The sequence below is a fragment of the Eumetopias jubatus genome, unplaced genomic scaffold (genome assembly GCF_037043125.1).
Source record: "Eumetopias jubatus isolate StellerSeaLion01/CBP00866 unplaced genomic scaffold, mEumJub1_p1.0 scaffold_2, whole genome shotgun sequence".
Lineage (NCBI taxonomy): Eukaryota > Metazoa > Chordata > Mammalia > Carnivora > Otariidae > Eumetopias > Eumetopias jubatus.
The window spans coordinates 197,834,620-197,856,375 of NW_028274808.1; the positions used below are offsets into that span (position 1 = coordinate 197,834,620).

General features: G+C 59.1%; 1 protein-coding gene across 1 annotated transcript in view; it reads right to left on the bottom strand.

Annotated features, from left to right (window-relative positions):
* Nucleotides 1–271: 271 nt before the first annotated feature.
* The window catches only part of PPP2R2C (protein phosphatase 2 regulatory subunit Bgamma), a 133,714-nt gene continuing 112,229 nt past the window's right edge, over nucleotides 272–21,756 (bottom strand). The window contains exons 7-9 of the mRNA XM_088020884.1: nucleotides 16,384–16,553; nucleotides 11,032–11,123; nucleotides 272–3,009 (exon numbers count right to left, since the gene is read on the bottom strand). Coding sequence (XP_087877010.1) covers nucleotides 2,718–3,009; nucleotides 11,032–11,123; nucleotides 16,384–16,553 — 554 coding nt within the window. The 3' untranslated portion in view covers nucleotides 272–2,717. The remainder of the gene's footprint in view (nucleotides 3,010–11,031; nucleotides 11,124–16,383; nucleotides 16,554–21,756) is intronic.

Genomic DNA, 21,756 nt, shown 5'->3' on the forward strand with positions numbered 1-21,756 from the left:
TGGGCTATGTGCACCTGCTTCAAAACAAAACAAAGGGCAAAACAACCATCAGTTATTGAGAGCTTATGTGCCAGACACTATGCTTTGCAGGTGCTATCCGATTCACAAGGTTAGCTCCACTTCTCCAGTGATGAAATCAGAGCTCATAAAGGTTAAAAACTTCATTAAGAGCTAGAGGTCACAGAGCCTTGAGGTGAACCAGCACCCACCGCCCTGGGCTTGGCCTCGTTAGAAACAAACGGCATTCTGAGTCTCATGTTCGATGTAACATTTGTTATTTTATTGGAAAAAGCTGGTATTAACATATTTATAATTTTATTCAACAGTTGAATAATCTGAGATACTGAAGAAAACCAGAATGCACCCATGAGCTATGGAATCCAAAGTGATCAGGTCTGTCTACCTACCACCACAATACCCGACGCCACCAGGAGCTCAGTCCTCAGAGTATTAGAATAAAAACAGAACAACCCAACAACTTCACAATGACTATGTGAACGCTCATACATTCAAGAAGAGCAGAAAATTTAAACAGTAAGAAGCAGAGTTTGTGACTATTTTACTGGCCCGTCTGCCACATACATCTAGTCTTGCCCCCCACCCCCAACATGTGTCATTATTCACAACTTGCTTTGGATATCACGATTTTCCAGGAATCTGAAGACATGCTTTTCCTCTAAGATCATTTTCTTTCTTTCTTTTCCTTTTTGGCTTGGTATCCAAAGTTTAAAACAGGAGTAAAGAACCAGGAACTGTATTAAGACCTCCCTTTGAATGTAGTGTTAAGGGTCGTTACTCTGTAGACGGTAAATGTGAAATCTACGATCTGACAGTAACCTCCAGCTGCAAAAGCAAGTCTCCTCTTAGCGTCTGAATCACAAAGGGAAACGGATTGTGCCAAATATCCGCGTAATTGTGTAAGGCCCTCAAGAGCTGGATTTTGGCTTCAACAAGTTTTCTATACAAGGTACCACATTCTTGAACCTCTTTACAAAGGGGGGGAGAAAAGGAATCCAATCCTGTGATTGTTAATTTTAATTAGAATAGATATGTACATATAATACTGTCCAGGTCACCTGGATTTTACAGTGATATATAAACAAACATTCTTCATTCATGTTGATTTAAAAAACAAACCCAAAACGAAACAATGGACTCATTTCCTTGTGTAAATATCATATGGCCAGAAGTGAATGCACATGCGTTTTGTGCTTTGACACACACGAAAGTATACCATTATCCACTGAGAAAAATCTCGGGTGGGTCTGTTTCCTGGGTTGGGTTACTTCTTGTAAAAAAAAAAAAATGTTGGCTTCGGCCTCTGCACTCTGTTCTCTGAATCCCACGCACAGCCAGTGGTTCGCTGTAATTGTAGGCAGAGAAGACGAGTGGGGGGATGGGCGAGACGGTCTCCATGACCACGTGGCAGGAGCAGGTGCCGCGGAGACAGGCATTCTCTGAGGCCCTCAGGAAAGAGTCCTCCGAGGCCAGGTCGTTAAAGAAAATGTATCTTGAAATGGTCATAACATGCAATTTCCTCCTGGAGGCAGCTCAGTGCACCTAAACAAGGGGCTGGGGTACAGATGTGGGTGCAGCGAGGCGCCCCCAAGAGGGTGGGGGTCTGAAGTCACCACACAGAGCTTGGCACCACCGGGGTCTTCTCCATTCTCCGTGCTGCGGCTCGGGTCGCCCCGGACCCTCGTCATCGCCCACCTCCTAAGATGAAGAGGTGTTTCCAGAACCTTCCAGGCAAGAACGTTGCTTTAACACGAGCCGCCAACGTGGTGGATCGGAAAGCGCCCAGTGCTCGGGATTCCTGACTCCACCACTTGGTCGCTGCGTGCCTTGGACAAACTGTTTGTTCTGTCGGGGCCCGTTGCCTCGTGTGTATAGTGGGGATGATAATTATTCACCTTTCGTCCCTGGCGCCTGGCACAGAGCCTGGCACTCAGTGAGGGGCTGGTGTTTATGGAGTAAGTGAACGGACACCCACCTTACAGGGTCACGGACAGGGCCCATGTGAGCTCCCACGAGGTGCCCAGTGACCGTGAAGCAGGACAGGAGAGCCCCGCGGAGTGGGGACTGAATCCACGCGCCTAACGGGCCGAGCACCGTGCCTGGCCCCTGGCCCACGCTCAGCAAAGGCTGGGTACACGGTGAGAAGAACAAGCACACACACACAGGCGGGTTTCAGTGCCCCCTTTCCTCTCAGGAAACGCCGGACCTGGGGTATTGAAAGACACTAAAAGACCCTAAAAGAGGAGCTTGCACCTGCCAATTCTCAGCATGAATTCACGATCCAAAAGGCCAAGGGAAGACCCTCGGCTCTGAGACAGTGGAAATTGCTCCATTGATAACCAAAAGAATCCCTGGCTGGCTTGAGTCTGTCCTCTGTCCCCAGAACCCTGATCTAGGGCCCGGGGGAGGGGGGTGCCCAGGATGCCCACTTCCCCTGAAAGTTGCTGCTGGAAGAAGAGAAGCATGAACCCGGAGATGTCTAAGTCCTAATTGTGGAACAGGCAGCTCACGGTTAAGTACGGGAATGAAGGGCCTGGACCCCAAGGCCACGATCACGTCCATTTCACGGTCTGTGGCTATGAGCCCTCCTGACTCCTGTTTCCAAACAGAGAGTGTGACCAGCAGAGGCCGCCTGGGCCGGAGGGACAGGGCCGCTCCGGGCGGCGCTGCTCGTGTCCAGGACGGGGCTCCACGCGCACCTAGTGCATCTCGGAGTTCACCTTGTCCTGGAAGATGTACAGGTTGTTGGTGGCCGCGATGGCGATGATGTTCTCGGCCGGGTGCCAGGCCGTGTGCAGGATCTTCTTGGTGAAGTCCAGGCTGTCCACGCTGATGTCGTCCCGCCTGCGCTTGCCGCCCACGCACACGCGCCGCGGCTTGAGCACGGCCCGGGGCTTGCTGCTCTCCCTCGACGCCTCCAGGGTCACATCGCGCTTGGTGTTCCGGTCAAACATGCGGAAGAAGTTGTTGTAGGCCCCTGTCATGATGACGCTGGCGGGAGGAGGAGACACGTCAGACGGGGAGGAGGCCAGTGGAAATGTGCCACGCCCCCGGGGACAAACCCGGGGCTGCAGGGCCACCCCCTCCCCCAGGGGAAGGGACGGTCCGGTCCCCACCTTCCCTCCTCTTGGGCTCTGGTCCTCCCTCACAGCTCAGCTGCCATCCACACGCGGGCTCCCCTGAGACCCCTTAATGCTCTACCCCAGACACCACGGAGGAAATTCTCCTGTACTCTCCCTTGCCTCCAGGAGAGACTAGGCACCAGCAGAGGGAAAGCCGAGGGCAAATCAACACAGAAGCGCCGGCCCAACTGCAGGCTCCAAGGCCGACCCAGGGCTGGCCCCGACCCCACCCGCCGCACCCTTCACCACGGGCACCCAGCACCCTCCTGTTGTGAGTAGCTGGGTGAAGACTAAATGCTCTTTGCACACGGGTGCTGTGCGGATGTTCATGCACTTCCCTGTCCTGCTAGAGAATCTGACATTCGTGATCCATTGCGTTTCTCCCCCCCCACCTCCCCCAAGAAAAAGGGGTTCCTGGGCCATGGGAGAAAGGCCATGTCAGTCTGCATGGTAAGAGCTGGGAGAGCCAGGATGCCAGCTATGGGGCCTAGGCCTAGAGAAGGGGTTTTGGGGTTTGGCTCAGGAGAGGCCCTGGAGCAGCCAGGCAGGGAGCCAGGCAGGGAGAGGGGGGCAAAATGAGGAGGGAGGGCATTCCAGGAAATGAGGGCCCCTTCAACGTTCTTCAGGAGGGTGCGTACAGATTGGAACTCCTTTCCTCCCTTGGGAAGCTGAGCATGTTTCTCGGGGTGTCACTGCTCCAAGACAGAGCCCCGTGGACCCCTAGTTTACAAGGGTTATGCACATAGGCCATGTCTTCAAGATCGCCCCAGTCAGGGGAACAATGCAGACGAGCAGGAGATGCCGGAGGCAGACGTCCCCTGGACAGACCGGGAGACGTTCTCGTATCAGGCACCTGGGCTGTGGGAGGTCAGACGCTCCCGGGGGTGGCGCGGGGGGGGGGGGTTCGGAGGCCCTGGATGGTGCTGAGTCACAGGCTGAAAATGACATGTCCCCTTCCATGGGAGAACGTGGGCCGCTAAACACACACGAGGAGAGTAGACGCGGGGCCTCCCTCCCCGCAGCATCTCTACCAGAGCCGGTGGGCCATCTCTCAATGTCAGCCCCTTCTAGAGGGTGGGGCGGGGTGTGTGGTGGGGAGGCCTCACAGTGGCCTGGCTCCTGGACCTGCCCGAGGGGAGCGATCTCCCCGGCAGAGGGCAGGGGCTGGGCTGACAACCGTCTGTCTCCTTTCCCACTGAGAAGGCAGCCCCTCGGAGTTCCGATCCTTCCCAGGAAGGACCTCGGGTTCTCGGCGCCTGGCGAGTCTTGGCCAATAGTTCCTTGGAGGGAAGTAGAGGTTTTGGGTTCCCACCCACGAGCGGCTTCGGGGCCTCCCCTGCCTGCCCTGCACGTGCGGTTCCTGGAAACGGCCTGCACCCACGAGGCGAGGCTTTGAGCCAGAGTCCACAATCCACAGGGCCACCCTCTGGTGTCCCCTCCCCCTGCCACCCAACCTGCTTTGTCAGACCTTGTGTTGTGAGATCAGTGGGCGGGGGAGGGTGCTTGGGGGCAGTGGGGGTGGAAAACCTCATCCAGAAAGCTGTTCTTCTGCGATGTTCCTGGGGTGTCCAGGCAGACCCAGGCAGGGGTCACCTGGACCCCAGCAGAGGACAGAGGGCACATGCCAAGTGGGTGACTGGAGAGGAGCTCCATAAAGAGGTTATGCACAAATGTTCTGGAAGGTTCTAAGGGAACCACAGGGAAAGTGCCGAGCCCTGGGGCTGCAACATCCCCCCCAGGCCTGAGGGGTGAGGGGAGGAAGGCTGACAGAGACAGAGAGAGGTGGCTGACTAGAGTTGTGCCCACAGGGACACAGTTGGCTCAGAGGACAAGGAGGGAGGTGGGACAAATACCCTGTCTCTCTCTGCTGCCCTCAGACCTCCTTCTGGTGTCCCCACTGGTTAAAGCTGGCCTCAAGCCAGAGGGCACGGCGGCCGTCGAGCCAGCCCCTGGCGGTCGGGAGCCAGAGGGGCAGGCGGGGAACGCCTCACAGCGCTAGCCACCGCGGGCAAGCGTCGGGGGGGGCCTGTCTCTACCACTCGGTGGGGGCTCCTGGGGCAGGCGTGTCTTGTCTGAGCCCCAGGGCCTGGCTTGGCCTCATCGGGGCAGCAAATGCCAACCCTCAGCCGCAAACACAACGGGGCCAAGCCGAGCACCCTGGCCTGGTGCTCGGGGAAAAGGCCACAGATGCTCTGCGAACCGTAGGGAAGGAAGGGCCAGAAGCTTCTCTTGTTCACTGCGGCACGTGCAAGTTCAGAGCACCCCGTGGGTGCTCTAGGGGTATCTGCAGGTATGAGTGAGTGAATGCAGCAGAAGGGTCACAGGCCTTCCCAACTCCCCCCGGGGGGAGTCCTAGGAAAGCAGCAGGCCGCCTCGCCCACCTCCACTCTCCACCTGACCCGGGACAGGGCCGCGCGGGCGGAGGGGCCTCTCTGTAGCTGTGCCTGGGGGAGGGGCGCAGCCAGGCAGTTCAGCCTTTTCTGGAGGTCTGTGGCATCTCTGGAGGGGAAGGCAGGCTGGCTCTACGCTCTTCTGTTCCCTAACTCTGCCCATATAACCTTAATCCATGGGAACAAACCCGCTGCTTGTAGAGACAAAGACATGGCTCGTGGGGAGGTGCAGGGCCGCGCTGTGTGGGGAGAGGCCTTCCCGCTCCCACCTTCCAGGAGAAGCCCCTCTCCTCACACATCAGTTCGACCCGACGACGGCCGGGTTGGCTCGGACTTCGCCCCAGGTTGTGACCCGTGAGGCCTCTCCCGCGTAGCACGGATCCCCCCGTGTGAGAACGGGGAGTGGGCTGGTGACTTCGTCACTGGAACCCAAGCCCACGGGGCTTGTCACAGAGCTGCCCTCAGAGCTGGCGTGCGGGCCAGTGGCAGCCCTCGGAATCCAGGCGTCTGGCCACCGCAGCCAACAGGTGACAGTCCAGCGTGGGACCCTGGGCCAGGCCAGGCCATCACCCGAGTGCCCTCCCTCGAGCTGCAGTTCAGAACTGAGACCAGGCCACGGGAAGGGGACAGTGGGCAACAGGTCAGAGACCCAGAGCGGTTCTCCTGCGGAAAGGCAGGCCCCCTACATCAGGCCCCAGGGAGCCCACTGGAGACGTAGGGACGCCAGCCAGTCCAGGGGGCTCCCGGGGCCCAGCCCGTGGAGTGCCCGTGTTAGGGGCTTTAGAAGGCCCGCGCCGGAGGACAGAGCTGGGGACCAGGACCAGATGATGTCAGCGTTGCCACCGAGGCTGAGGGGCAAGAGGGGCCACCCTGCGGCCCAGTGCCAGAGTCCCGAGGCTGATGGGCAGGGGGCTGCAGGGGGCTCGTTGGTTAACTCTTGCAATAACGAGTGGACATTCAGGGACAGATCCTCATGCAGCCCAGGAGGTGACGACCCCACTGGGGAGTTTCTGCACACATCTCTTGCTTTCCAGAAAGGGGGTATGTTTTCTCGAAGGCTCCACCCGGGTCTCTGTGGTGGACGGTGGATGGGAAACCCCGGCCCCCGGGGCCACCCCCAAGGGTGTACGCGACCCAGCTCTTGTCCATCCTCAGATGCCCTGAGGGTGGTTTGACTCCAGCCCTTCTCCTCTACCTTCACCGCCCACATCACCCTTGTCTCTGGCCCCGAGGGACGGCTGCAACAGCCTGCTCACTGGTCCCCCTGCTTCTGACCCCCAAGCCCATTATCCCCCACGCTGGACTCTCTCACAGCACCCACCCCAGGGACGCCCAAGAGCCCCTATTCACCCTGAGACTTAACCTCTGCCCTCAACACCGAGCTATGGCCACATCCGTTGGCCCTCAACATCAGCTATGGCTACTTCCTTTCCTGAGGCTTTTGCCATGCTGTTCCCTATGCCCCAGTGCCCTTCCACCCTCTGTGGGCAAATTTCTACTGGTTTCTTGAGACTTGAGGGCACCTCCTCCAGGAGGCCATCCCCAGACCCCTCCCCTGATGGGCCCCCAGCCACTCCCCTCCTGCCCAGGGCTTCCCTCTGAGCTTTGCTCTAGTCTGTGCCCCGCAAACCACAGGGTCCTGCCACATAGGCACCGGGTCCCATTTCTGCTGTGTCCCTGGTGCCCTGTGCTCTTGGGGGTCCCAAGACTGGAATCTGCAGATGCCAGGCTCATACCTGCACAGACAGGAAGCACGTTAGGGGCAGACTGTGCCACGCGCCCTGCAGAGGGGGATGCTCAGACCTCGGGGGTCACCAGCCGGGATGAACTCTGACCTCCCGACCCAGGACAGCAACCCATCAGGCCTGTCTGGCTCAGCAGACAAGGGCGGAGTCAGGGGGACCCGCCTGTGGCCCTGCCAGATGCCCCCCTCGCTCGCACAGCGGGTGCCCCCTGGTGTCAGGTGCTGTGCCAGGCTGGGCCACGGGGAAGGCCCCCACCTGCCAGGAGCCCACAGCAAATGCACAGGTAGGCCATGCTGATGGCCCAGATGCCCTTGGCCACAAGCTTTATTAGAAGGTGATTCCTGCTTTTGCTCCCTCCTCGGCACCGACTGTGCCCGGCCCTGGGACTCAGGGGACATTGCTGAGATGCCAGCAAGAGAAGGGGGGCTCTCCCCTTCCCCCAGGGCGAGCAGCTGTGGCACCCCCTCCTTCGTCTGGCCTCACCCTGTGACCTCCGCCCTGCACCGGGCTGCCCTATTCGGTGGTCACTCCCAGAGCCTGCAGAGGAGAGGGGCCACCTGTTGGCCACAGACCCACCCGGGGTGCTCACAAAACCCACAGCAGTCCTCCTCGGGGGCAGACTCAGGAGCCCGGGGCCAGGACGCAGCTGTGGTTTCCAACACCCACACTGGATGGCGAGTCTGAGATCCCCATGGGGCCAAGGCCTCCCCTCCCTGGGCCCAGAGCAGCTGCTGCGGAGCTCAGACTGGGGTCAGGAACGTGGTGGGGCAGCCCCAGGCTCTGGGCGGTCAGGGGCTGGTGCCTGGCCCTCACTGTAAAAAATGGGGTCAGAGGCCTTTCTCTCTCCACCTGCTTTACTTGGGCCTTAAAGGCAAAGGCACGCCCCGAGCCCAGGTATCGTGGGCAGGTGCTCCGGCCAGCACCCCCGGGTCCAAGTTTTAGCTCTGCCCTTAACGTGTCCCCCACCTTCATGCAGGCTTTTCCATCAATAAAAGGGGGGTAACGAGGAACCCCAACTCCTGGTGAGCATGGTATGGGATTCTTGGTAAAACGGGGCAGTGTGGGGCCCGGGAAACTCCAAGAGGTATTCCTTGATTCTAATCGTTGCCCTGGCCTGAAGGCCCGGCTTGGTCTGAGACAGGATGCCCCAACTAGGGCAGTGGAAGGAAAGAGTGGATGAGGCATGATTCTCAGGGAAGGGTCCTGCTGGAGCACCCCCCCCCCACCTCCAGGCCAGGAGGGCAGAGAAAATGGGAAGGCAGCTGCCCCCAGTCCCCTACCCCAGCTTCTGATCCACCAAGGGGAAGGCCGAGTGAGGTCACTAAAGTCACTGGCAACCCACAAAATTGGGCAGAAGAGGGAGCCCCGTCCCCACCTGCAAGGAGGAGGGTCTCTCTCATCTCAGAGCACCAGGTCCCAGCTCCCTGCAAACCACGCCAGGACAGAATGGCCCACTGCTTACATTCCAGAAGGTTCCCTTAACAGAAAAAAGCCCCTGCCGCTGGACTGTGTCTAGACAGGTTGCTTCACCTCTGCTCGCCTCATTTTCTTCATCTGCATGGGGGGGGGGGCTTCAGTCACCGCTCTTGTCCCCAGGGCTCTTTGCACTGGGCACAGCTGAGGGACTGTGGAGCTCCGGGCTCTACACGCCCCCTGCTGGCCAAGCGAGGTATCCAACAATCGTGTCCAGGCTGACTGGCTCAGAAAGTAAGCCCGGAACCTGAAGCCAATCCGACCCTCCAAGAGACCTTCCCATAGACACCGGGAGGGTTGTGGGCGGTGAGGTCAACGCCAGGGGAACTATTTAGGAGCGTCAGCCCCAGCAGCGACGGGAGCTGCAGGACAGGGTGAGGCTAGTGTGTAAGGAGAGGTGGGAAGGCACAGAGATGGGAACAGAGCAAGCGATGGTCCCAGGGTACACCTGAGCCCTGGGGTAGCCTTGCCTATACCTGCCCAGAACAAGCTTAGGCTTGTCTGACTTTCTGCAACTGGCAGATGCCTGGTTGACACAAATCTCTTTGTCCTAGGCAGAACAGATCAAGGAGAGCTTCCTGCAGGAGGTGTTCAGGATGAAGTGGAAGGAGGTGGCCCACCCCAATGCCTTCTGGAACATTAATAGCCACTGACTAGACAGCCCTGAGACCCCTAAGGAGTAGCTCAGGGTGGGCTGGGCCCCAGTCACACCCCCAAGGGCACCCCATCCAACAGGGAAGGCAAGCGGAGGCAAGGAGAAAACGTGATAAATGCCAAGACATAGATAGAAGATGCAGGAGGTTGGGCGGGGGGGTGGGGGGGGGAAGCAAGATGGAGAGGGCCCTGAGGGCTTCCTGGAAGAGACAGCCTTCAGTTGAGTCAGTAATCTGAGGCGACCCCAGGAGTGAACTAGGTGCAATGCAGCCAGGATTTCAGGGTACGGCAGCAGAGCTGGTTGTGAAGGGGAACCACTAAGGGGAGTGGCAGGACCCCCAGGGATGGGGGTGGCTGCCATGTAAAGTGCATGGCAGGAAGTGGCATGAGAGGCACCGGGAACAGAGCTGAGCTCCAGGCTGGGCACCAACCAGGACAAGCTTGGCGGCTCGTCTCTTGGGAGCCAAGCGTGGTCTGTTCACAAGTGCCCCCTGGTGGTGACGTGGAGGAAGGGCGTGCAGCAGTCACGGCCAGTGGAGAACCCCCCAGTAGTGTTGGAATCCCCTTTAGCCAGCAATAAGTCTCTCTCCTGAGATTCTAATGGACCCCCCACCCCAAGAGCCACTGCTGGTGCTCACTGGGGAGCCCCCAATGTGTCAGGGTCTGAAGCTCAGGGGTATCTGAGAAGCCCTGTCCTGACTGGGGGTGTCTGGGGGTCAGCCTGAGTGCAGGCACCTGGAGGGAATACCGTGTGTCCCTTCTGACCCTCTGTGTCAGCCTGGTCTCAAGGCAGGGCCTCCACCCTGGTTTTCTAAATGTTACTGGACAGACCTCCTGTGATCAGCATGTTGGCGTCTGATGGAGAGCATTGCCCTGCTCAGAGACCCCTGTGGGCCAGGGGAGCCCCAGGATGTCAGCAGCAGCCCTAGGGGATCCCTACCCCCAGACACGGTGGCCCAGCCCCACGTGGGGCCAGCCTGTGTGCAGGTGGCTCCCTCCCGGCCTGTCCCTGTGGTTTCTGGGCCCTCCTCCCCACCCCCACCCTATGGTCTCAGCGTAGGCCTTCCTGTCTGGACCTGCCCTGGGCTGAGCCAGCAATGGGGAATCGGGAGCTCACATCAGGCCATTTCCTGGGTGGGTGGGGCTGTGAGACGTGGCTGGACTTGGGGAACCCCTGCCAGCCCCAGAGGTGGGTGAGTTGGAATGTGCCACCCCCCCCCAGCTGCCCCAGCAGGCCTGACCTAGGGGAGCTGCCAGAAAGAGGAGGGTGCAGCTCTGATGCGGGGTGGGGGTAGGGTGCATGCCACTGGCTGAAGCTCTCCGCCCCAGGGAGGTACAGCCCTCAGTCCCGACAACCCAGGGAAGTGGCCGTGTGGCTAGGGACCCAGACAGACAGTTTCCACTAAGGAGACCAGGGCTCAGGGTGGAGGCAGGTGTAGTCATGGACAGCGGCGTCCTATTCTGCCCCAGCGTGGGCGGGCTGAGGGCTCCGGGCGCCGCAAGAAGCCGTGGGCCCCTCTCCGACACCGTCACTCAACAAGGCTCACGAACAGCACATTCGCACGATGCTAGGTCAGCAGCCCAGGCCCTGCCCAGCGAGGGGGCCTCGGCCCCAGGTCTGGGGGTTACCTGTCGCTCCCGTTCCAGGCACATTCAAACTTGTCGAAAATGCAGTCGTTCTCATACAGGGAACAGAGCTTGCTCCGAAGGTAATCATGGACCTAGTGAGAGAAGGCGCAGGCTGAGCTGGGGCAGGGGGGGTCCTGGCCCCTGCAGCGAGAAGGGTCTCCCTGAGGAGTGAGGGGCTGTGCCCCCGGGGGAGTCCAGATGGCCCTCCCGACTCAGCCCTGCTTATTGAGAAGGGCCCACCGCCTGTCACGGCTGACCCCTGAGCTGTGGCCAGAGAGGGGACAGTCACAGTGACAAAGGGAACCACACCGTAGGGACCAAATCCCGGCTCCGCCCCTCCCCCAGCTGTGTGATCCTGGACAAGTGACTTCACCTCTCTGAGCCTTGGTTTCTTCCTCCTTCGAGTGATAAGAGCACATACCTCATGGGCTGTTGTGGGATCAACCCAAGGAGGCTGCCTGGTGTAGGGTCTTGCCCTCTGAGGATAGTAACAGTTACCCTGAGCACAAATCATGGAGGAAAGGGGAAGGCAAATGCACACGTTCCTCTCGAACATGATCTCAGTAGGCGTCACTTGTCCTGTTTTGTGGATGAGGCACTGACCCTCAGAGAGGGTGAGTAACTGGCCCAAAGTCACACAGCTTATAAGTGGAAGACCAGGACCCTTTTCCAGAGTCACCTGATACCACGGGAGAGATGGCGATGCCCCTGGGGCCGCGTCCACCTCCCAGCAGCCTGATCCCCAAGCTCTACACCCAGAGGGCCTCGTGGGGGCTGGCTCCCTGCAGACGATGTGGTCCTGCCCCCTGGGTGGGGCAAGGGGAGGGGACGGCGGTAACCCAACCCCGAACGCCTGTGTGACCCAGAGAGTCACTTAACCTCTGTGAGCCTTAGGTTTCCCACCTCGAAAGGGGGTCACGAGACGCCCCCCCAAGCAGACAAGTGCGGAGCAAGGCACCGATAGGTATTTAGGACCCTGATTAACTCCGGAGGGACAGACAGAAATACAGTTCAACTCCTACTGGGCAGCGACTCAGGCCACAAGCCAAGGGTCAAGGGCAGGGAGGGGAGGGGGGGAGGGGAGAGGAAAGAAAAAGGTCATCCGTTTCTGTCTGAGAACCTCTTACTCATCTTTAAAAGGAGGGGTGCCCCACCGGCCACTCCCATGGGTCCCCAGGCTGAACCATCTCGTCCCCTCCGGAGTGTCAGGGGCATCTGTGGCTCCGTCCGTGTTCGTGTGGACCCCCCCCCCGAAGGTTCGCCCCGGTCTCACACGGTGACTTCCCCACCTGCCCGCCCAGCCATGAAGGGGGCTCCACGGCCCTTGCCCCCAACCCCGCCCGCACTCCTGTGCGATCCCCTCCATGCTCCGATGACGAAGCACACAGGGGGCCATCCAGCTGCCAAGGGGGTGGGCAAGGGGCCCATGGAGGCTGCCCACTGCTGAGCCCCGGGTCACTCCAGCGTCCCCCAGCCTTCCCGGCACAAAGGCCACCAACAACAGCATCCCACCCCACACCTCGTCAGTCCCACCCCACAGGCCGCTGGTCCAGGATCCAAAGTGATCCAGAGCCCAGCTGCTTCTCCCCACGTCCTGTGCAGCTTCCTCTCCAAGCACCAGTTCCCAGCTCGTGGCAAACGCCTCCTGACTGCTCTCCCGTGTCTGCCCATGCCCCCCAGCCCCAGTCTCTCTCCATGGGCAGCCAGGGAGACCCGTAAGAAACCAAGCTGGATCATGTCACACCGCTGCTCAAGACCCTCCAGGGCTCACGAACCCCCTGGGCTCTGCCCCCAATCACCTCTCTGACCTCAGACTCTTCTTCTCTCCCCACTGCTCACACTGCTCCAGCTAGCCCCCCACCATTCCTTGACCATGCTAACCATGTGCCTGCCTCAGGACCTTTGCACCCACTGCTCCCTCCTCCGGGAGCACCTTCCCCCCAGATGGCTGATGCCCTCACCCCCCTCAGGCTCCAGCACCCCTACTTTCTTTGCCTCGGCCCCTGGTTTGCTTTATTTGTCACACTTTTTGCAGCCTGTGATTATTTTGTCTATTTGCTTGGTTTCCGGCCATCTTTCCTGTTGGAACGGACGCCCCTCGAGGCAGGATCTGTCTTGTTCCTCACAGTTTGCCAGTGGGGTGCACAGGGCCTGGTACATCACAGGAGCTTGATGCACTTTTTAGAATGAATGAGTGGGGTTAGAGACTTGACTCATGGCCCTCCAGGAGCTGCAAGGCTCTGTGTCCGGGTGAGGGCACGCAGTGGGGAGAGGATGGGCCTGCATCCCCAGCCAGAGGCTAGGAGGAGAAGGGTGAGCCTTGCAATGGGCTGAGAAGGAGGCCGAGAAGCAGGAAGGGGAGGGCCCAGGGGGCTATGCGAGGGACCCAAGAGAGGAGGCTGGGGTGGGGGTGGGGGTCTTGTGCATCTCCAAGACCTAAAGGGAGGGAAGCAGAGGGTAGGGCTCCAGGACACCTGGAAACGGCCCAAACCTGGGCTGGAGTCACTGGGTCAGGGACTCCCGCCCTCCTCCCATGGTGAACATGGCTGGGGGGCCGGGGGGAGCACCTGCCTCCATGGGAGCCGGCATGGCCAGGGGAAAGGCGACACAGAACCCGGCAGGAGGAATCACGCCAGGTGACATTACAGCCACAGGCTGCCTCCGATGGGACACTGGCCAGCTTGTGAGTCCCCGAGAAAAATGGGAAACAGATGTGGGAGGGTGCTATTTCTTTCACACAGGTGCCCGCCTTGGGGAGCCTCCCCCCCTCGGCGAGCCCCCTGGCCCGAGGCCACGCCACGCCGACGCTCGCTGTGTGCCTGTCATCCAGGACCCTGGAGAGTGAGGCTGCGACTCCTACCTCCCCCTGAGCCCAGGGTCTAGCCAGGCACAGAACACACCTGCCGAATATGTGTAACGACTCAGATGAGTGGGGATAAATGGTGCCTGGCTTCACTGCCGCCCACAGACAAACGCTCGGGGGCTCGGGTTCAACCCCTCCAGGTCTGCCCTGCTGTGTGCACTCCTCTCCCTGTGCGGTCTCAGCAGCCTCACTGATGCACCCGTCCGAGCACAGGCACGAACCGGTCTCCCGCTCCCTCTCCTGGAGGGGGAGCGCCCTCTGATGGCAGGTCAAGGAAGAGCGTGGGCTCCCGGGAAAGCCATCCCAGGTGTGCGGTTTGTCAGCTCTGCTCCCGCAGATACACCGTTTAATTCCATTTTCTCCAAATAAACTGGAGTCGACAGAACACTGGCCCCACTTCCCAGGGCAGCTGTGAGGCTTTAGAAGAGGAAAAGTGTGCCAAGAACTCAGCTCAAGGCAGCGCATGCTGAGGGTTGGCTCACTCAACACCCATCCCCAACCCCTCTCCCCTACCTTCCTCAGAGAGGCTATAAAACTACTCATGCCCCAGCCTCGTCACAGACGCATTCTGGCCAACAACTTGTAAGAAGTCTTCTGAGGAGTGTTCTGGGAAAGCTTCTGTGCTCCCAAGAAAACATCCAACAGACCCAACCAGCACGGACTCTCACATTTCCTCCTATTTCCTTCCTGGAATGTAGGCATAGTTCCTGGAGGTGGGGCAGCTATTTTGCCACCAGGAGGTGTCACACATGAAAGCAGGGAACCGATATACAAATGATGGTGGACTGGATCACAGGAGGAGCTGTTCGGACACCAAGGAGGTCCCAGAGCCACTTGCTGTTCCTGGATGCCCCCTTCCAGACTTCTTCTGAAGGGAAAGAAGTCCCTGTGCATTCAGCACTGTGAGTCAGCCAACCACAACCCTGCTGAACACAATTCTAGAGCATAATAGCCAAAAATGTTAGTTACTGTGTTGGTTTTATAGAACTATTGTGATTTTAGAATCAATAGGCCAGCAGGCCAAAAGCCAAGCACCGGCTCTCAGCCTTAGCTCCAGAACAGTCTCCTTCCACTTTATTGGGTCCTCATATGCTCTGAAGATCTCTGGAGGCTATGGACCCTCTCCCCGCAAAATGCCTGTATTAAACATAGCACCTAGTTTCAGGGTCTCTGGGCCTTTACTGACTCCAGGGCCTCGGAAGGCTGAGGGGCCCTGTGGACGTAGGGACAGTCATTCGCCGGCTGGCTCTAAGAGGGGCTGGTCACTCCTGCACCTGAGGCGGGGCTGTGCCATGTCTGCCCCAATCTCCGGCCTCTGCCATCTCCTGAGGGTCAGGGGAGGGGCTGATCCCCCCTGGGGTGGACAGTGTGAAGAGGGGCCTAGGTGACAACTGGGGGACTGGGCAGGACCTCGGGTAAACATGTGGCTGGCAATAGGGCTGCCACCAGGAGCCATGACGGCCCTTCCATGAGCCCTTCCCAGGAAGAGGTAGAAGCTCAGGGAAGGGTCTGAAGGGATCAGAAGTCCTTGTGGGCATATGGCCTCCAGACTGAGCTCCCGGTCTCTCCCCGCAGCTCTGCACCCTTCCCAGTGAGGCCCCCCTGCCTCCTGGGATACCCCTACTCCAGGCCCTGGCAGGGAGGGAAGACAGGGAAGGGGCTGGAGGGCCCCGAGGGCTCTGCATCCGTCACCGCCCAGCCGCGAGGGCAGGTCCCACTTGTCCTGCGTCTTGGCACCCGGGGATCCCTTCCCGCCAAGTGGAGCTGATGGTGCCCACTTCGTGGGGACAGTAAGGAACAGAGGTGACAAATGTAAGTGCGTGACCCCCTGTGGGCACCTAATACTTGGTGACACTGTGAGGGTTTGCCCGGGGCTTCTGGTGAGGTCTTCCTCTAACATCCCATGAATTTTGTTTTCCACCCCTAATAGAGCTGGGTGGATCACAACAGAAAACTGGTCAGTAAATACCTTTCCAGGGCGGGGTCTCCTGCTTCAGCCTCAGTGCCTGGCTTCCAAGGCCGGTGCCTGAGGATCTAGAAACACAGCATCCCCCCGCCGCCGGCCTCCTGCACACGCTCGGGAGGGGTGCTCCCCGGGGGTAGGGCAGCTCTTCTCCTTCCTTAACCTGGGCTGCAGCCCCCGGCTCCGAGGAGGGACCGCGTCCACACCCTCAGTCACCTGAACCCTCGAACTGGGCCGAGCCTGACGACGCTCATCCTTGTTCCCCTGGGTCCTGGGTCACAGAGGCCAGTGAGCGGACAGCACCCACTGACCCCGCGAGGCAGGACCGAGCAAGTGCTTCTGCTCTCGGCCGAGCTGGGGGGCTGGAGACGGACTGCCTGATTTCCTGAGCCTGAGTGCCTTCACCTCCAATACGGGAGTATGAAAGCCACCTCTGCGGCGAGGGACGTCCCCTCCGGGGGGATTCTGGGCACAGGGAAAGGAGGCCGGGGGGTCTCCCACCCCGCGGAGGGGCTGCAGCACCTACCTGGTAGGTCTCTATGGGCCTCGCCTCCATATTCAGGTCCCAGACTTTGACCGTGAGATAATCCCGGGTGAGCATGTACCGGCCACTGTGGCTGAACTTCACATCCGACACGGAGGAGATGATCTCCGAGAAGAAGGAGCGGTTACTGGGGTCCTCGGGCTCTTCGAACACTGCAGGGACAGAGAATGGACGGCCATCACCGGGCTGCTCGCCCCCACGGGCCAGAATAGTAGACAACTCTGTTCCCATCCTGGGCTCTCGCTGGATGGTCCTTCCTTCATTCTTTCATCAAACCTGTAACTAAACACCTGAATGGACCCTCCGAGGAGGGAAGGAGCAGCTTTTGGGACAACGTTTATTGACCATTTACTCTCAGCCAGATTCTGTGCAGAGCCCTACCGCGCATTACCTCATCTAACCTCCTGATAAAAACATCCGGTCAGTACCACTATCATTCCCATTTCATAGCCGGGAAAACTGAGGCATCGATGGCTAAAAACCATGCCCAAGACGCAGAGCTAGAAGAAAGTGGCGGATGGGGATTTGAACCCAGAGCGGCACTCGCTGTGCAGCACCCCACTGCCGCCTACTGGGGATGCTGAACGCCCAGACCACGGGGTGTCCTAAGATGTTTGCACATGCTGGGCAGTGTCCTGGACGAGGCTGGGCACTGCTTGGGGCCCTGGGCCTCTGCCCATGCCACACTGGGCATTCGCGGCTGAGCCCTGCTGGATTGTGGCAAAATCAGATCTCGCCAGAGATGGAGCTTGAGTCTCATGTGCCACCCGCCAGCCACCTCCTATTGTCTCGGACCAGGAGCTCCACACAGGAAGTTGCTTACATGGCTCCTGAAGGTGACAGCCTGCTGCCCCTAGCGGAGAATCCCACTCAGGGACAGAGTGCACAGTGAGCGGCTCCCCAGGCGGCATCCCCTCCCTGCTGCCCCGAAGAACCGGGCCCTCCCCGACGCACGGAGGCTCCCACACAGCAGGACCGGCTCTTCTGGGCTCAGTCTGTGGCTGGCCGTCTCACCAGGCTGCCCACCAACACGCTCACTGGTTAATCAGATCCCACGTGGCCCTGGTGCAGGGTGGGAACCAAACATGACCCAAGCGTCACCGTAGCGAACCAAGCTAACCAAGCATTAGCTCCGTAGGAGCTGGGCTGGGGTGGGCCCGGGGAGCGGGGAAGAGGATGGAGTGGTGGGCTGGCAGCTACTTACCAGCCAGTCTGGAAGGACTTAAACATTTGACAACCTTTCTAGCTGTCCCCATGGAAACTGGCTGAGAGGCTGCCCCTCCTGCTGGGCCCAGAGCCCCCAGCTCTGAAATAGGGAAGCAGAGAGCCGATCACATGTCCCAAGAGGCATGCCCTGCCTTCCAGCCGCCCCCCCCGACCCCAAAGTCCCTCATCCTACTGCCCAGCTCTGTCCCAGTCCTGTACCTTTGGGACCCCCCCATCTCTCTCCTGTCCCAGGCAGATGCGGTTCCTGCCACTAGGGCTCAGAACAAAAGATGAGTTATAAAAGCATAAAATGTGGTCTGTCTCTTGCACCCCAACTTTGCCCCCCAGGCCCACCCCGGAAGTTTCCTCTGGCCAGCCTCCACCTAAATCCCCAGGGCCGGCCCAGCTCACTTCGCCCCTGCACCGTGCAGAGCATCCGGCAGGCGGTGCAGGGAAGGTCGGTGGGTGGGGACCAAAACCACAGGGGAGCCTCTGCCCTGGATGTCACGGAGCCACGGGCTCTGTCTCCTGCCAGCTTCCAGGAGCAGGACACCGCAAAGGTCAAGGGCTCAGAGGATGCTCTAATCAATAGCTGGAGACGGAAACCCCGAACGGCCCTCTGTCACCTCCGCTCTGCCTGTTCGCGGGCATTTCTGATGGCTTTTTCAGCACAAAAAGACCAGGGCTGCACTCAACGAATGGAAAGGATACGGACAGGTGTGAGAAAATTATACCTAGAAGTTCTTTTTTTACTTTTCAAACATTTCTGTGAATTTTTTTGTCAAAAGGTTGCAGACGGTCGTCTTCCGTGTCAGTTCCCGTCCCCCCCTCTCCCACCACCCACAGGATCAAGATCCGGGCTCCTACACGTAGCTGACCAGCTCTTTCCTAACTGGGCCCTCATGGGCCTGCTTCTCCAGCCACCCTCCAGTGGCCTTTCCGCCCGGGCCCCAGGGCCTCGAAAAGGGTGAGGCAAGCAAGGCCCCTCAGGCAGCACACTGAACAACTCACTGTCAGGGTCGCCTTAAATCAATGCCTCTTTCAATGCCCTGCCCTGCAGTACCAGGTAGCAGAGCAAAGCAGAGTTCAGGCAAGCCCTGAGCCTGTCTGAGCCCAACTTCCTGGCCTGGAGAACAAAGCCATGCTGGGACCTCTGGAGGGAGTAACTGGGAGCACCCAGCTCAGTGAGGGACTCAGGTAGCGGCTCAGTAAAATCAGGTAGCTATTTTTATAACATTTTCTCATTGTTTTTTGTCCCTGAAATCTCCTTTCCCAGTTGTCTTTCCTACCAACTCCTATACATCCTTCAGAACCCCTACTCAAATGCCCTGTTCTATGTGCATCTTGTCCAGATGCTCTCCAAAGAAATATAAAGCTCACCCTTACTGCCCCCATGGCCTGGGGTACCCTCCTATATGGCATCAGCAGGGCTATGTGACCACTTCACGGGACTGTGAGCTCTTGGGGCAGGACTCCTTCCTCTGTCACTGGTCATCTGGTCATCTAAGCATCTCTGCCCAGCCTGAAGCCCTACTCAGAGCCCAGCCCTAGTCACAGAGTGCACGGATCTTCGGTGCTGCCTGCCAACACTGCCTCTTCTCTGTGCCTCTCCTGATAATTTCTTCCCCAACCTGATTCAATCCCACTGAAGTTTCCAGACCCAGCAGGGAAGGCTGTATCTGCTAGAAGTGGCCTCTGAGTGCCCACAGCTCTTGCTCTGGGTCCCTCTGGGTGGCACCTGCTCCATCCCAGTCCTGTTGGTGTCTCTGATCACGGGTGGGGAGGTGAGGGTGAAACAGAGAGGGCAGAGTTGATCAGACGGGGACAGGGCAAAGGAGGGATCAGAGTTAGACGGCAGAACTGCACTGGTTTGAGCCACACAGCCAGGGACAACTGTGCAGGCCAGTGAGGCCTTGGAGAGAAGCGGACAGACATACAGGGGAGGGGCTGCGTGGGGAGCGCAGGGAGACGCGGGCCTGAAGGAAGAGATGGGGTTCTACCGGGTTGTTGCTCCCGGCTGCCCTGGCATCGGGTCCCCCCTCTGCTCTGATACTAAACAAGGACAGCCACTGAATGATGAGCACGCGTCCAGGCTAGCCCCACCTCAGGCTCCAGGGGCGGCCCAGGCTAGCCTCCTGGGCAGAGTTCCAAGAGGAGCTGGCTAGGGTCCGTGCAGCAGAAGATGGAGAAGGAGTTGGATTGTGGATCACGGGGCACCCCCTGCAATCCTCGGCCACCGGGAAGGTAGACGGTGTGCCAAGCGGGGTGAAACAGGGAGTCACTACAAGGTGGTGGGCACAATGAATGCTCACTGATGAAGAGCTGACAATTGTCATTCTCTGCTAATGACTGTCCCCTGCTTGGCACCGTTTGATGAACCCCACTAGGCAAAATAAAAATAAAAATAAAAATAAATCCAACCCTCACTGTGGCCCTGGCCCCACATGATCTGCCCCCACCTCTCTGTCTTCGCACCTGTCAGCCTGCCCCTTCTCCCCACTGCAGTCAAGCTCCTCCCACCGGCTGTGACCCTTAGCCCCGCCTTCTGCTCCCTCTCTTCCCAGGCTCCTCCCACCTGCTGGAGGCCCTCAGCCCTGCCTTCTGCTCCCTCTCTTCCCAGGCTCCTCCCACCAGCTGGAGGCCCTTAGCCCCGCCTTCTAACCCTTCTCCTCCCACTCACTGGCTCTTTCGTTCTTTGAGGTGCAGAGAAGCCTCCTCGGGCCACCTTAATCAAGAGCCAACTGCAGCAGGGGGACAACCTCAGAAACGTTCCCCGCTTCGATGCTCCCATTTACTTGGCAGTCAGTTTGCCTACGACTGCACTCAGCTCCGTAAGGGCAGGAGCCTGCTCTCGGCACACAGCCTGCCGTCACCCCACCCTCTCCATTCCGCTGGCCTGCAAAGCCAGCAGGCCGGACCTTGCATGCGGATGCGGGACTGCCTTCCCTCCTCCACGATGCCCACCTGGCTCTGAGCATCAGCTGGCCCCCACTGCCAACGTCACCCTACAGTTTATTCTTCCCCACTCAGCAGTCAGAGGGATCCCGTCAACACACAGCCAGGCCGGGTCACTCCCGGCTCAAACGCCCCTGAGGCGCCTGGCCTTTGGGAGGAAACCCAGAGCTCCTGCGTGGTCTGTAAAATCCTCTGGTTATGGACTGTCCTCTGAGTACACACCTCTCTGCCCGCACCTCCCACCTCTACCTGCTTTACTCCTGCCTTTGTACTGGCTGTCCCTCTGTTGGAGACAACTGCCCTGGCTTTGCCTCCAGGTATCTGGAGCCTCCCCGGCAGAGGGTGGCTGGTTCTGGTGCTTCTATCCCAGGTCCATTATCAGGAGTGAGTCCTGGGGATCTACCCGCCCCCCGGCTCCTTTCAATGAACCTGGCTCACCCACAGTCCCCCTGAGAGTTCTTAGTTCTCAAGTTATAAATCTCAGAGGAGATGAAGTGAGAGAAGGTACAAATTTATAGGCGTGGGGACTATCAGAGCCTCTATCCTAGCTCCCCCTAGCTGTGTGACCTTGGGAGAACACCTTAACCTCTCTGTGCCGCTCATGTGGTAAACAATACTGGCACCTAAAGACGTCCACATCCTAATCCCCCGAATGTGGCATATGTTACCCCACATGGCAAAAGACCCTGCAGATGTGATTAGGGGAAGGATCTGGAGCTACAGAGATTATCCTGGATTCTCCGGGCGGCCCTGCTGTCCCCACAAAGGTCCTCACCAGAGAGAAGTAGAAGGTCAAAGGCAGAGGAAGGAGATGGGAGATGGAGCAGAGGCTGGAGGCCGCACTCTGGAGATGGAGGAAGGGCCACAAGCCGAGGGACACGGGGTCCTCTAGAAGCTGGAAAAGTCAGGGGAAATATTCTCCCCTGGCACCTCTGGAAGAAAAGCAGCCGCGCCTGACTTCTAGACCTCTGCCCTCCAGAATTGTAAAAATATACGTCTGTGTTTTCACTCCATGAAATCTTTGGCAGTTTGTAACAGCAACCCAGAAAAGCCGGACGCTCGGTGTCCTCGTCTAGATCAAGGGCAGAGTGCCTCCGCCCCAGGGCGGCTCCAAGGATTTATCGGGACGTGAACCCAGAAGAGTAGTCCCCCCGCGTGTAGCAAGCAGTCAACAGACGTCAGGTCCCAGCCAGC